At 38.8% G+C, this 16,543-nt stretch overlaps 1 protein-coding gene across 3 annotated transcripts; it reads right to left on the reverse strand.

The window, feature by feature from the left end:
• Positions 1–1,603: 1,603 nt before the first annotated feature.
• Positions 1,604–16,043, reverse strand: LOC583196 (cholecystokinin receptor type A). Of its 3 annotated transcripts, XM_030992321.1 has the most exons (4): positions 15,500–16,043; positions 13,010–13,425; positions 5,686–6,503; positions 1,604–2,682 (listed from the first exon to the last, which is right to left on the reverse strand). In XM_030992321.1, exons 3-4 carry the CDS (start codon positions 6,443–6,445, stop codon positions 2,252–2,254), a joined length of 1,191 nt encoding a protein of 396 aa, XP_030848181.1. In that variant the 5' UTR covers positions 6,446–6,503; positions 13,010–13,425; positions 15,500–16,043; the 3' UTR covers positions 1,604–2,251. The 3 variants fall into 3 exon arrangements, with proteins under 3 accessions (XP_030848181.1, XP_011680451.1, XP_788210.2); XM_011682149.2 differs by lacking the exon at positions 15,500–16,043 and having other exon boundaries at positions 13,099–13,577; XM_783117.4 differs by lacking the exon at positions 15,500–16,043 and having other exon boundaries at positions 13,010–13,577.
• Positions 16,044–16,543: the final 500 nt, after the last annotated feature.

Here is a 16,543-nt window from a genome sequence, read left to right on the forward strand (position 1 = left end):
GAGTGAATTGACCAGTGACGCCAACTTATAGATAAATGACGTGGACTTAGGACGCGGACCTAGTATTTGACGACTGGTACTTAGTAATCCGTCTCTCTCTCTCTCTCTCTCTCTCTCTCTCTCTCTCTCTTTCTCTCTCTCTCTCTCTCTCTCTTTGTCTTTAATGTTATATCTTTTTATACTGTTATTTAACTTAGGGGCAGGTTCCCCCCAATACATAGCTTTGGTCAAAAATTCGTCCATTCAACCATTTTGGTTTGTTTGTTTTTATTTCTGCAAGTTCAAAAACATAATACAAATACACAAATTTATAAAAAGAAAACTAAAATACAATACAAGAGAGATAAAAAGAAGCTGGGATCTCATAATCAGCTGCAACAGTATATTGTTGCTGTTGGTCCTCTACAGGGCAAGAAAACTAAAGATACAAAATATATAGAATAATTTAAAAACACACAATTAAACATGTATATACAGTTTTACTACTACAGGGGAAAAAAAGAACTGCAGGTTAAAAAGGTACATTCCATTAACTTGAGAAAGAAAAAAACAAATTAAGGCTGTTTGTAAAAACTCCATTGGAGTAATTTCGCACATATTTAGTGGGATTTTATTCCAAGGAAGAGCATTAAACGTCCTTATGCAAATATTTGTTCTTGGTTTTGGCAAACAAATGAAATTTTTATTTTGAAGGGAATACGGGATCGGTTTCATTTTGAATATATCCTTCATAATCTGGAGCTTCATCATTAAAAATATTTAATATGAGTGAATAACAACAAATGAATCATTGGTTTTTCAGTATTCCAGCTCAGAATACTGTGGATATGATTATTGGAAGTATTTAAAGAAGTTTTTTATATTCAAAATAATACATGAGTTATTCGCCGATTGCCACACAACATCTCCATAGTCAAGATGAGGTAGTATTATAAATCAATAAAAGTTGGGACCTATCTACAAAATGCCTTAAACGTCTTTAAATAGTTTTACCATCCACCTGGTAAGTAATATAAGATTGTGATTCTTTTCGTGCAAAAATGAAAGTGTGGTATTGCACAACGAACATTATTACTAAAGTTAGTCTCTTCACGAGGCTCACGAAGTAAAATGACAATTCAACCATCAAACAATGATGTAATAATTAAAGCACTGGTGACCTTTTGTCCCAAAAAACATACCATGAAAGTACTTGCGATTGCATGTATTAATTACTAGAATGGGTTTTGTAATACACTGTTGCTCATAAAGTTGGAATATTTTTGTTTTATCCCAATTTATGCAATTATTTTAAAAATATTTAAAAAAATAATAGATCTAGATAATAGTATACATTCTCAGATTTTATTGAATAATAATTTGACAATGCGTGTTTTGCGTGACTGCTAAAGCATGTGAATGCTACTATGCTTATCTACTAGGGGACCTACGCTCTTAAGTCATAAATGGCAGTAATGAAGATTAATGCCCCACAAAAAGCCACTAATATAGCACATCGACACGGTTTTGATCCTGGGGCCTCACAGTTACGAGGCCATTGGTTTATCACTGAACCATGACTGTACGCAGCGGGGGCTAGGGTAGGGGGCAGTTTCCATAAATAAAAAAAAAACCACAGAAAATGCAATAAATTTTCAATAATTTATTGCATTTTACCCGCATCGACTTGGTTTTGAACCCAGGATATCCTGGATACGAGACCACTGCGGTAAATCAGCACAACCTCAACGCCAAAACGGAGACTAGTCTTTCATTCTGACCCTCGCAAACGGGTGTATTTTCGGGGGTCGCGCGATCTGTCTGGGATGCGTGTAAGGTTAACCCCCCCCCCCCCCCCCCCATATCTCCGGTGTGTCAGTAAGATACGGACCGGATTTTTAAAAGCAACCCCTTATCTCCGGTGTGTGGATTAATACCAGCCGGACTTTGTTGCTTGAAAAGTAACGTTTTTTACACGTTTTTTCCCGGGGGGGGGGCGGGGTCTCTCCCCACCCCATGGATCCGCCACGGGGGGGGGGGGGGGGTAAGGACATAAACTGATGATTGAAGAAAAAAATTACATATTCTGCCAAGAAAACTGAAGATTACCTCTCTATCGTCACAATTAACGTGCAACGCTGAAAAATCACCCTGAAAATCACTCTCAGTTCAGTACACTCAAATCATTCAAGTTCACGAACGATTTGCTGAATAAATTTTCTCTGTAAGCCTTATTAGCTACACGCTGCGATTTTATTGTAATTGTTTAATATCAAACCAAGGAATCATTTGTGCTCGTATGCGCCGGGGATCTCCCACTAACACCAGCACCAACATTATTGTCCAGGGTATTAGTAGGGGTTTCTCCTTCTGTCATACCGGTACTGCCCGGTCCTATCCTGTTCAGGAAGGTTAGCATTCCCTCAGGGAAGCCTAATGACTCCAATAATCCTCTTCTGAAGTATTTATTCTTGTAAACGTAGATGAACGGGTTGAGGCATGAATTGCAGAGGGCGAACACGACTGACACGTGATAGTAGGGTTGGGTGAAGTCTACGGGAGCACCCATATTGTAGGAAAAGAAGATGAATTGATTAGGAGCCCAGCAGATCATGTACGTGATGATGACAACCAAGAGTGTCTTCTGGATCTCATGGGCTGCTTTTAGTTGCCAAGCGTTAGCATCCTTCTTGGGCTTTTGACCTATCAATGATAGTAAATTCAAGGGGGGGGGGAGACAAAAATCGAATTATTTTCCGGCGCCTCGTTATACATACAACTTAACAATAAGGTACTGACATCGTTGCAAATTCATTGATTGGCTTTGATTAAATTTATAACAGAAATTATTAGCGCACACAGCACTTCAAGGTATAATCGTACCGAGTACCCATTATACTTCATATGGACCTGGGTCGAGTATGGCAGATGTAGGACGCTAATGCTGTCCCGGGTATTTGAACCTCATACCTTGTGGGCTATAGTCAGGTAAATTATCCACTCGGCTCAAACACGTGTGTCATATTCATTCATGGGCAAATGAAGAAAAATGTACAATGGTCGCAGACATTTCCCCACATCAAACTTTTAGAAGCCTAATAATCAAATGGGCCGTTTTCGTAATGTAACCAAATTTAAAGCATATTTGTGTATGTGAAGTGTCTCGATACCAATCATTTCATTCACTCGTTACGAATAATTATTGTATTTCAATAGTCAGCATGCGGTTTGCATAAATTAGTTGTTACTACTTAACATTATGGCTTGCTCTACCTCTACAACACGTAATAATATGCAATCATCTTATGGGCAAGTACGAGGTATTTGGCCCTTTTGTGTACCTTATGTTACCAAGTTCCTTGAAATATTGAACCTTATAAACATTGAAAACATATAATATTCTGCTTCATTACTCTAGTCCAAGCTGATATAATCGCGAGAAATACTAATTTTAAACCCTTTAATGATGTTGTCTGTGACGTATGGGGCAAATATCAAGGAACATGCCTCAGTGTTAAAGGGGAAGTCCACCCTGAAATTAAGTTAGTTTTAATAGGAGTAGAAAAATGAGAGAAACAAGTCAGTGAAAGTTTGAGTAAATTCCGATTAAAAATAAGGAAGTTAGGATTTTTGAAGTTGTGATCAATCAAACACAAATTGGCAACTCTATGACGTATCATGCGAGCTCAACTTCCATTTGCTCAGTACTAAAAAAATCTAAAATTTTCATTTTCCCTCAAGAAAATTTCAACCATACATGCACCCTAAATATAATAATTGCAAATATGTTTCTATACTCCCCCTGCAAGGAACAAATATTTATTCCGTCATCAATAACGAAGAAAACATGATTTTATGGAATATTATGCACAAAGCAAATGAAGGAGAGCTCGTATAATAAGTCACAGAGTTGCCAATTTGTATTTGATTGATCACAACTTCAATAATTCATAACTTTCTTATTTTCATTCAGAATTTGCTCAAACTTTCACTCACCTGATTTTCTTATTATTCTGCCTCTATCGAAACAAACTTATTTTGGGGGTGGACTTTCCCTTTAAGGTTAACAACTCTTCTAACAAAATGTGTGAGTTTGAGCAAACTTAATTAAGAAACCAAAGTATGTTCTAGCTCATAATGTGAGATAAGCTACACTGTTGGTCATAAAGGTGGAATAATTATTTTTACTCCAATTTATGGAATGATTTTGACAATGGAATAAATCATTGTCAAAATCATTCCATAAATAGGGGTAAAAATAATTATTCCACCGTTATGACCAACAATACATACAAAGATGCTTGCAACTTTAAACAGAGTCCGGTTACACATTATTATGGGCCTATACTCTTAATAGTGTTTGTTTTCCACTAATGTTTTTGTCAAAGATGAAAGGATCTGATATAGGAAAAATAGGAAAGTCTTTTCAATATGATATGATATCCCGACAGACTGAAATAGAAAAGGCAGGTGAACATTCATAACAAAAATGCAGGATTTTGAAAGCAAATATGTTGTGCTATCTTATGAAAGATAGCAAAATATTACTTACACGATCAATTCAATAAACTTGATTTATGGACAATTTTTTTCTCAATTATTGTATTCTGAATCATGTTATTAATATTATTATTATGGCACAGAATGAAATGTGAACATTTATTTGTAATTTTGTTTGTGTGAAAATTCGTTTGTAATTTTGAATGGAATGTGAGACTTTATTTGACAGGATAAAAACGCATGTAGCTATACCAGTAACATTATCTGACGCGGGGTATGGAAATAAGAATATACATGTACCATAATAATTATTAATCACTCTAATGCAGTAAATGTTTCAGTAAATTAAACGAAATAACTTGTGTATATCAGTAAGCATTCAATGGACCATACTTTCAAGTCATGTCCGAAGAACATTGTTGACTATTAATTGACAATCTAAGGGTTTCGAACCCGGGATCCTCTTCTGTAATTCCAGGCTAAGTTACATTAATAGACATGTGGCTCCTTTGTCTTATTTTATGCTTTCAGGCTATTTTCACCTTATTATCAGCCGAGACATTCATATTAACGAATTAACTCACTTTTTGCGTACTTTGTTATTCAAATTAAGTTAGGAGCAAATAAAAAGCTTTCAATGTCTTAATGAAGTTGCGGGCTCTGATTCCCCCTTAATGTTACGCCAATAATATTTTGAGAAATTAACTGATTGGAAACTAAATTGGCGTATGTTTAATCAAGAATGACTTATATATTTCGAAAACAATATCCTATCTATCTTGGTTTCTGTCATGAAATCGTAGTAAGGTCGTATAATATGTGCGATTGCTTTCATATTATAATATGACTGTTGCATTAAACATGACTTTTTTTTTGGGGGGGGGGCACATAGTTTGCAGGAACAAACCCTTGTCAGTCGTTGTAAATAACAGCGTCTGCAATATGAGACTACAATAGGCTCTGTAATTTAGCCACTCCGTCTTGTTTTGACACAGCCAGTACCCATAGAGATCTGGGGGTTACGGGCTGTGTCAAACAGGACGGAGCGGCTAAGTACAGAGTCTATTGTAGTCTCATATTGCTGCTCAAGGTTTTAGGAATTGTTGTTTAGTGCCAAATTAGAGTCTGTGATTGCAGACTATGGCACACATAGTTACTAGGAACATGGGGATGTTAGGCGGTTGATATATCCTCCCAGTATATTACCTGTTGCTCTTTTCTCCCGTCTTTCTTGTCTGAGAGACTCAAATTGTTTCTTGAGTGATGCAATCATTTTGTGATGACAGAAGAGAGTTGCCGCAATAGGTATGACATAGACCACAGCGAATGTAAACACACCTATGATGCGTTGAGATACCACCGATGGGTATCCAATGAACTCACACGACCCTTCTGTAGCATCATACAACCAAAAGAAGTAGATATTGGAGAGGAAACCGATGACCCATGTCGCTGCCATCATCATCGCACTCCATTTCTTAGAGAAGAAAATCTTGTACTTGATGGGGTGAACGACCGCGAAATATCGCTCTAGAGTGACGTTGACGAGACTATACACGGAGGCGAAGATGGTAGACCAAAGTGGGAATTTCGAGATGTAAAGCCGACATACGATCTCTCCATTTGTGTTATCAGCTACCCCCGGTGGATCGGGAAACAAATGGAATGGAATGGTCCAGGTAGAGGTCAAAAGGTCAGCAAAAGCGAGATGGATGATAAAATAACTGGTACGCGTGCGCAGTGTGGCGTTCCTGGAGAGCGCGAAACAGACGAGGAAGTTTCCTAGGATTCCCGTCATCGCGATGATGCCGTAGACGATGCGGACTGCGATGTTGTTTTCAATCCTGCCCACGCCCCATCCTTGACCACCTCCTCCAGGTGCCATGGTCGAGTTAATCGTCGTCATTGGTACATCTGGCGTCGTGAAGAGGTTCATTATATCAGCCTCCCTTGAATAGTTCTCCATATTATTGTCGTAGAGAGATGGTTTGTAGAAGAAACTACCAATGTATTGAAGTAAACGCCTTTAACGGAAACAAGAGTGAAAAATGAGGAGGTGAGAAATTATTATTATCATGCAATAGGCCATTTTCGTAATGTGATCAAATTTAATGCACAAAATGTATGATTTCACTCACCTTTTACAAGTGTACTTCAATAGTCAGAATGCGAATTGCATACATTCTATGTTTTTAAGTAGGACAAGCCACAATGTTTATGGTAATAGTGATGGTAATATTGACGATGAAGAAACCAAGAATGCTAAATGAAACCGATGCTCTCTGTGAAATGAATCCACAAGGAATATGGACATTTGGAGTTTCAATGACATACGGATCAAAGAAAACTTCAGGGACGATCATTCTCAAATTATGCTCTGATAGGCTCATTACTAGCATGACCAGCAGAATTATTCAAGTATCGAGGTTTCTCTTCGGCTTGTGTCGGAATTTTCATTCTCACAAATAGATGTAGATAGTGCGCGCGTGTGTGTGAGGAGGGGGGGGGGGGGGCTTTGACGACAGGCATTTGCATAGGTTCCTGCGGTTCGTAATTCCGAAACACAAATTTACCATACGTACCAAGGGCTTCATAATTTCCAAAAATGAAGTAGGGTTCGTAATTCCGGACATTATTGTTGCCTTATTCGGAAGGTTCGTGATTACGGAAGTGAAAGGGTTAGTTATTCTGAACGTTCGTAATTAAACAAAAAAACGATACAGTGATCTTTGTCATTTTTGGCGTTAAGAAACTTCAAAATTGAGAACCCTATTTCATTTCATTCGGAAATGTAAAACCTTGGGGTAAACGACATGTAACCCCTGTGACATCACCTTTCATAACAATTTTCGTCAGTATGTCCGTAAGTGCTGTTGACAGTTTGTATCTTTTCAATCTTTTCCACACATTTCAAACTCTTTTCATTATTTGCTTGTCGAAGAATTTGGGACAACCTTTTGGCAAATAAGTTCCACCCCCCCCCCCCCTATTTAAAAATGATTTCGCGGCGCCCCTTGCCTCACATATTTAGGCATGTGAGAAAACATATTATTGATGACAGGCGCGGATCCAGGATTTCTTAGGGGAGGGGGCCCAACTTTTTTTTTTTTTTTTGCTCCCGAAAATTTGAAAATCGCGCAGGCCGAAAAGTCACTCAGTGGGGGGGGGGGGGGGGGCAACCCCCCAAAAAGTTAAAAATCACGTGTTTTTACATGATTTTTTTTTCTCATGGGGAGGGGCCCGGCCCCCCGCCCCTCCCCCCTGGATCCGCCACTGATTGATGATATCATAAGACTGTAGAGATTATACAGAGTGACGATGTCCAGTATTCCCCCAAAAAACTTGCAATTAGAATCTTAGAGCCAGTATAGCATTTTTGGGAGAACAAGATACCTGTGGTTACCATTGATATATCCTTCCTGTCGTATATTTTCATAGCTTTTCATATTTCTGTAATATTCCCTAAACATCCCCATAAAGAATACGGTGCGCTATAATGACCCTTGGGAACAGCAATTACTATCGTAACCACGACAGTTTCATACAATTAGTGAAAATAGCGTATAGGCAATACAAATAAAGACGTCTGATGATAAAAATGTGGGATAAAAGGAACCAATTATGAGAAAGCAAGGATATGAGTGCTTCAAGGTAGACATTTTAAGTAGCTTTAAATCATATCGACGAGATTTGCAGCTGGGGATAGTACCATAACGATGATAATCACACTTTTCGTAAAATTCTTATCATCTCTTTGATCTGACTTTTCTGCCCTGACTTTTCAACTGCTAAACAGTTTTCATTTATATTCCTCCTTGAATAGTCCATCGCAATACATTAAAAAGCTACTTATATATCATATTGTTTTAAATCACAATTATGCTCCGCTTTTGACATTTACTTTGCAGAGAGAGAGAGAGAGAAAGAGATAAACATAATATATAGAGAGAGGGGAGAAAGGGAGAGAGAGAGTTAGGGATAGATAGTGTGTGTGTGCAGTGGCGGATCCAGGGGGGGGCCGAAACGGCCGCGGCCCCCCCCCCTATTGGCGGCGCAAAAAGGGGGGAAAAGAGGAAGAAAAGAAGAGAAAAAAAGAAAGGAGAAGAGGAGAAAAAAAGGAGAAGAGGAGAAAAAAAAGGAGAAGAGAAAAGAAGGAGAAGAGAAAGAAAAAAAGAAGAGATTAAGAGACGGGAATGGTACGACGAATCGTCTTCTTTCTCTAATAATTTAATGAAACGTCAAAGCTTCCGCGCTTTGCGCAGGAGGGGGGGGGGGGGAACTCATTTCAGACAAGGATAAAGAGTCGATGGCGGTACAACGAATCGTATTCTTTCTCTAATAATTTAATGAAACGTTAAGCTTCCGCGCAAAGCGTAGGAGGGGGAAACTGAATTCAGACAAGGATTAAGAGTCGAGAATGAAACAACGAATCATGTTCTTTCTTCTCCAATAATTTTATTAAACTATAAAAGGCCAAAGCTTCCGTGCTTCGCGCGGGAGGGCGCGGGGGATGGCTGAATTCAGTATAAGTTATAAGAGTTATATTAAGTTATAAGAGTCGAGAATGGTACAACAAATCTTCTTTCTCTAATAATTAATGAAACGTCAAAGCTTCCGCGCTTTGCGCAGGAGGGGGGGGAACTCATTTCAGACAAGGATAAAGAGTCGATGGCGGTACAACGAATCGTATTCTTTCTCTAATAATTTAATGAAACGTTAAGCTTCCGCGCAAAGCGTAGGAGGGGGAAACTGAATTCAGACAAGGATTAAGAGTCGAGAATGAAACAACGAATCATGTTCTTTCTTCTCCAATAATTTTATTAAACTATAAAAGGCCAAAGCTTCCGTGCTTCGCGCGGGAGGGCGCGGGGGATGGCTGAATTCAGTATAAGTTATAAGAGTTATATTAAGTTATAAGAGTCGAGAATGGTACAACAAATCTTCTTTCTCTAATAATTAATGAAAGGTCAAAGCTTCCGCGCTTTGCGCGGGCGGGAGGAAACTGAATTCAGACAAGGATTAAGAGTCGAGAATGGTACAACGAATCGTCTTCTTTCTCTAATAATTTAATGAATCGTCAAAGCTTCCGCGTTTCGCGCGGGAGGGGGAAAAATGAATTCAAACAAGGATTTTAAAAAAGGGGGGAAAAAGAGGAAGAAAAGAGGAGAAAAAAGAAAGGAGAAGAGGAGAAAAAAAGGAGAAGCGAAAAGAAAAGAGAAGAGAAAGGAAAAAAGAAGAGAAAAGAAAAGAGAAGAGAAAAGATAACGAAATTATTGAATAGAGGGGGGCCGGGCCGGCCGCATAAAATCTCGAGCCGCGGATTCAAAGTTAAACGTTAAGAACAGCCCCTGCGCTACAAAGGTCATCACTCTTTAGTGAGAAATTTGAAAAGGGCACAATATTTTGGGTGTCTTTTAAATGGAAGTTATATACTCAACAGTCAAATTTTAAATTAACGGTAGGGCCGCTTCACAACTCTTATTTTGCTCTTCATTTGGATTCAGCTCATACCAACTCGCTTGTGCTTGTATTTGAACTCAAGTTGGTAGTAATCATGGACAGGGGCGGCAATCCTGGGCCCGATAGCCCCCTATCCCCTATCCCCCAGGAAATTTAGAAATTTAGAAATTTAGAAATTTAGAAATTTAGAAATTTAGAAATTTAGAAATATTTAGAAATATAGCTAGAAAGAAATATAGCGGAAAGAACGTACATATTGGGCTCAGGGATTTTCTAAAATGAATAATTTCAGCATTCAACATTGCAAAATCTCGCTTGGTCGCTACGCCCCGGCCCACAGTGGGCCAGGGAGGAACCAAAGTGCGCCAAAACTCATGTTTGGGGATTTATTTTTTATAAATCCAGAGGAAATGTTTGGATTTCCAGGGATTTTCGCTTAAATTTTATTACCAACATTTTCTATGATGTCTACGCTTTAAGTTGATACCAGATTTGGCTGCCCGATTTTGCCCGTTATTATGTTAGAGCCGTTTTCCTTGCAACATTGCCCCGAAAAATGTGTTTAATTTGGTCCGCGGTGTCAGAACAAGTGTCACGCGCCCCCTCGCGCCGTGATTTATGACCACGAATCCTTCATGATTCAGCCGCGGACCCCAAAAACCCACATTTTTCGGGGCAATGTGGCAAGGGAAATCGGCTCTGCCTCTAACATAACAATGGGCAAGATTGGGCAGCCAAATTTGGTATCAACTTGAAGCTTAGACATCAGAGAATATGGTGGTATTAAAATTTAAGCGGTACATCGCGGAGATCTAAACATTTCTTTTGGATTTATAAAAAACATGGATAATTAGTCCAACTTCAGCGAATTACCCTTTAATATATCATGAAGATTGTGTTTCTATTAATTTTAACCCATTCATTCAACGAAATGAACTATCAGGAATATGTGAGAGCAATTTCATATCAATAACTTAAAAATTCATGTTCAATTGAAAGATTTATAAAATAAGTCACTTTTGCACTAAAACTGTGAATATGTAGGATTTTGCTGTTTGAAGTAGTAAATTTATACCCTTATTGTGCATACCGGAATTAAATATTTCACTGATATTCCTCTATGTATTACCTTTCAACTGGGCAAGAAAAAAATTCAAAAAAAGAAATCACCCAAAATTAGTTTTGGCGCACTTTGGCTCCTCCCTGGCCCACTGTGCGGCCCTCGCCCGATAACACAGAAGTTTACGCGCTACGCGCGGGCCGGGAAAAACTGAATTCAGACAAGGATTTAGAGGCGAGAATGGAACAACGAATCATCTTCTTTCTCTAATAATTTAATGAAACGTCAAAGTTTCCGCGTTTCGCGCGGGAGGGGGAAAACTGAATTTAAACAAGGATTAAGAGACGAGAATGTTACAACGATTCGTCTTTTCCCTTTAATAATTTAATTAACCGTCAAAGCTTTCGCGCTACGCGCGGGCATGGGAAAACTGAATTTAGACAAGGAGTCGAGAATGGTACAAAGAATCGTCTCCTTTCCTTTAAAATTTAATGAAACGTCAAAGCTTCCGCGCTTTGCGCGGGAGGGGGGCGGGAACTCAATTCAGACAAGGATTAGGAGTCGAGAATGAAACAACGAATCATGTTCTTTCTCTAATAATTAATGAAAGGTTAAAGCTTCCGCGCTTTGCGCGGGCGGGAGGAAACTGAATTCAGACAAGGATTAAGAGTCGAGAATGGTACAACGAATCGTCTTCTTTCTCTAATAATTTAATGAAACGTCAAAGCTTCCGCGCTTTGCGCGGAAGAGGGAAAACTGAATTTAAACAAGGAATACGAGTCGAGAATGGTACAACAAATCGTCTTCTTTCTCTAATAATTTAATGAAACGTCAAAGCTTCCGCGCTTCGCGCGGAAGGGGGGGGGGGGGGGCGGGAACTCAATTCAGACAAGGATTAAGAGTCTAGAACGGTACAACGAATCATCTTTCTCTAATAATTTAATGAAACGTCAAAGCTTCCGCGTTTCGCGCGGGAGAGGGAAACTGAATTTAGACAAGGATTAAGAGTCTAAAACGGTACAACGAATCATCTTTCTCTAATAATTTCAATTTAAACTATAAAAGGTCAAAGCTACCGCGCTTTGCGCGGGAGGGGGGAAAACTGAATGCAGACAAGGTATACGAGTCGAGAATGGTACAACAAATCGTCTTCTTTCTCTAATAATTTAATGAAACGTCAAAGCTTCCGCGCTTTGCGCGGGAGGGGGAACACTGAATTCAGACAAGGATTAAGAGTCTAGAACGGTACAACAAATCGTCTTCTTTCTCTAATAATTTAATGAAACGTCAAAGCTTCCGCGCTTTGCGCGGGAGGGGGAACACTGAATTCAGACAAGGATTAAGAGTCTAGAACGGTACAACGAATAGTCTTCTTTCTCTAATAATTTAATGAAACGCCAAAGCTTCCGCGCTTCGCGCAGGAGGGGGAAAACTGAATTCAGACAAGGAATACGAGTCGAGAATGGTACAACAAATCGTTTTCTATCTCTAATAATTAAAGAAAGGTCAAAGCTTCCGCGCTTCGCGCGTAATGGGGGAGGGGGATGGTAGCGAGCTGCCCGAATATGAGTTTTTGATATCTTTTCTCGTTTATTTTGATGATAAATAACACTTTCACAATATTATGCTCTAATTGTTGCTCGCTCCCTTCGCTCACTAGTGAAACCAGAAAATTACTTTTACGGGCAAGAGGCTATAGCCCCCCCCCCCCCTGGAAATATCAAAAATTGTACCGCTATATTGGGCCTCTAATATGACCTTGCTGCGCAATTTTCAAATTTCCGGCCCCCCCCCCCCCCCCCCCTATTGGAAATTTCTGGATCCGCGCCTGCTGTGTGTGTGTGTGTGCGTGTGCGTGTGTGTGTGTGTTTGTGTGTGTGTGAGAGAGAGAGATAGATAGAGAGAGAGAGAGAGAGAGAGAGAGAGAGAGAGAGAGAAAAAAAAAAAGATACAGACAAGTGCATGGGGAAAAAGCTTATTCTACTGCGAATAAAATATGTAGTAACTTACGTCTCCGTCCTGTTTTTCCTCCTCGTTTTTTATGTCACTATCAATTTAGATAACCATTCAAAGCGATTTCATTCATGATATAAACCTACTCTTTTTAACTTCATCTCCTTCCGTTTTTACGTCCCTGAAATTCAACTGTTGTTGGTCAAACAAACAGAGCGATCCAAGCTGCGTGCCTACCGGTGAGGTTTAGGCGGGATTAGCTGTCGTGACGTTTACTCAGCTTTGCCTCTTACGGCGAGGTGTCAATTTGGTTTAGGGCTTCTTCGACGGACAACGAAATCTAGACGACCGGATATAGGCGGAATGAAAGTCGGAGCACGGCTTCAAATAAGAAGTCAGTCTCTGATATCCAATTCCCTTTTCCGACACGGCTTGTGTATGTTTTGGGTCTTTCCCCTTCGTCTAAAATCAACCTGCAAGGATGAGATCGAGGGAAATTATTTTGACTATTGTGCGAGTCAGGATAGTCCCTATTGTCTATCTAAAGAATGAGGTTTATTCTTGTTGTACACAAAAAGACTGTGTAGGTTACAGATGGCAAATTGGAGATTTCTTGCAAAGAAAGTATTGTAAGAATAAGATTTCATTAAACTCAACATTAGTAATGACGTCATTTTGTTGCTAATTAAGTTAATAAATTCATTTTAGTGACCATGTATATAATATATATATATATTTTTTTTTTTTTTTTTTTGGGGGGGGGGGGTAATTTTATGATTGCCATTGATGATCTTAAATTCGAAATAGGCCCTACTTTTCTTTTTCAAAAGTCTTTTAAAGCATATTCATAATTGTTATTGTTATTCTTATATGGTAAATCGTTCCACTCAAAATGGTCAGGCAACACCTGTGTAAAGATATATCACCAAAAACATCCCAAAGACAATAATAACGATCTCTCAAGAGTATACAAGTGACAGAAATAGCAAAAACTCTTACCTGATCATAATAATATTAATGTAAATTATATAGGTAGCACTAGAATAGGTATATAACAGTATACTCAAATGTTGCTGAAGCAATATACTTGAATCATACTGGGGCACCCCTCCCCCTCCTTATTACGCCTGCTCTGATGCAACTAACAGTTATCACACATGTTTACTTAATGTCAAAGAACACAATTGGAATATGATGCCATCGTCATAACTATTCCCATGTACATTGTGCACACAATGTGTTTCTACGAATACTGCTTTCTATCGGAGTCACACCGATGAAAATACCGATTGAATTTTCCTTATGTAAACAAAGGTGAAACCGCAGTTTTCCCCCTGTCGCTTTCTAACTGCCGGTGAAATTCACTCGCTGGGGCGAGCCCTTGCCGGAAGTGAAGAATTATTGCGTAATAATTAAGCCCGCGCTCCATCTAGCTAGCATGCAGCATGTTCAACCATAAGTCAACAAACACAGCTGGTTACGATAAAGCGCGCGTATACTGCGACCTTTGACCATTTTAATCGCTGTTTAAATCGCCTTTTTCTCCCGAACGCTTTCTAACTGGCCGTGTCATCGGTGTCACACCGATAGAATGAGAATTTCTCCTGCTCTTGAGCAGGAGAATTTAATCGGCTATTTAATCGCCTTTTTCTCCTCTGTTGCTTTCTGGCCGTTTTATCGGATGCGTCCGGATGCATCCGATGAAAATCAGTGCAGTTAGAAAAGGGTATAAGGAAGCAGTTGCATAAAAAAAAATTGTTTGTAAATGATATTTTGGTAAGTATTAGCCTAGACCTTGAAAAGGGGCAACATATACTTAAAGGGTTCAATTGTTATATACATATGTACAACAACAGAATATATTACAGGATAGTATAAATTACTGGTTAATATGAAAAAATTTATGCATGTAATCTAGTAAAGTGATTGAATGTACACTCTTAAATAACATTAAAAATACAATTGTATTTATAGCTGACAACACATTATATGAAATCATTCTTTAAGTTTGAAAAGCATTATATCGTCCTACATTCAGTGCTAAGAAAATTTTACCTCATTGGGAATCGATAATGCAAGATTGTTTGAACATGTATTTAAAGGTGTCAACAGAGCTTGCCATTCTCAATGATCTGTCCAACTGATTCCATGCTATAATGGAAGAAAAGAGGGGGCTATGTTTAAAGCATTCTGTTTTATACTTTGACACAGAAAGTAAACCTTCAACTGCCTGCCTCGTATTATGCTGATGGATGTCACTTACTTTAATTAAACTTTCTTGTAAATAGGATGGCGCCAAATGATGTGTGCATTTGTACATCATACAAACACGCTGAAATTCAAAACGTTTCTCAATTGGCATCCATTTCAGATTGCTAATCAATTTTACTGAAGTCTCGTAACTTTTGTTTGAAATTATTCTAGCAGCTCGTTTTTTAATTTTCTTGAGTTTATCCGTTTGTTCCTAATACCGATTTGACCACACAGAGGAACAATAATCAAACCGCAATATATCAAATACTCGATGTTAGAAAAATAGTCGCTTACCATTGACTGTCTTGGTCGGATGAATGTGTGCAATATGTGCTTGCAATGACAAGTGGAGGCATATTAAAGTGTTGTTTTTTGCGTGTGTGTGTATGTGTGTGTGTGTGTTCGACACAAATCGATTTCATTTACGGATGTCCTGAAAGAAACACAATCCCTGATACCGTCAACATTTATCGACATGTGACTAGAAACAAAATGGATTGGAAGCGAATTGTCGGAAATGTGTATGGTTATTGTCTGATGGGGTATAATGATCTTTGTGACGTAGAGTGATTTTTTACGATCAACAGATGGAGGTAGGCTATATAACGGAAGTTGGATGTATCCTGAGTGGACAATCATTGTAGGCTACCATATACTGCGATATAGCACCAGGGAGAATGCCGTGGTAGATGACAATCTCCTCAGTGGAAAAGCAAAGAGGTAGATTAATGCGAGAGACAAAGAGAGAAAGGAAGGTGAAAAGAACGCAAGTTATAATATATACGAATCCATATCCCTCGTATTTCGTACAGTTAGTAAGATCAGTGCAACCATCACCCCCCCCCCCCCCTCATATTTTGATATTCGCTATGCCATTGATACAACTTGTGCATGGGCAATATGTCACGTACGCATAACTGATCGTAGTACACCCGGATCTCCAATTATTATTACTCTTCATATGAATTTGTTGACCCCTGTTTTCTTAAAGACCCTGTCGGAAGTGAAAAATATAATAGATGAAGTATATACACTGTTGGTCATAATGGTGGAATATTTATTTTTACCCCAGTTTAGGGAAGGATTTTACAAAAATTATTTATTTCTAATAGATCTAGATAATGGCATACATTCTCAGATTTTATTGAATATTAATTTGCGAGTGTTTGTTTTGCGTGATTGCGTAATCATATGTGTGCTACTATGCTAATCAGCTAAGGGACCTAAGTCCTTAAGTCATAATTGACAGTAATGAGGATTAATGCCTCACAAAAGGGCACTAATAAAGCTGATCGACACGATTTTTATCCTGGGGCCTCACAGTAACGATGCCATTGC

The sequence above is a fragment of the Strongylocentrotus purpuratus genome, unplaced genomic scaffold, assembly GCF_000002235.5.
Source record: "Strongylocentrotus purpuratus isolate Spur 01 unplaced genomic scaffold, Spur_5.0 spur5_scaffold_2, whole genome shotgun sequence".
Lineage (NCBI taxonomy): Eukaryota > Metazoa > Echinodermata > Echinoidea > Camarodonta > Strongylocentrotidae > Strongylocentrotus > Strongylocentrotus purpuratus.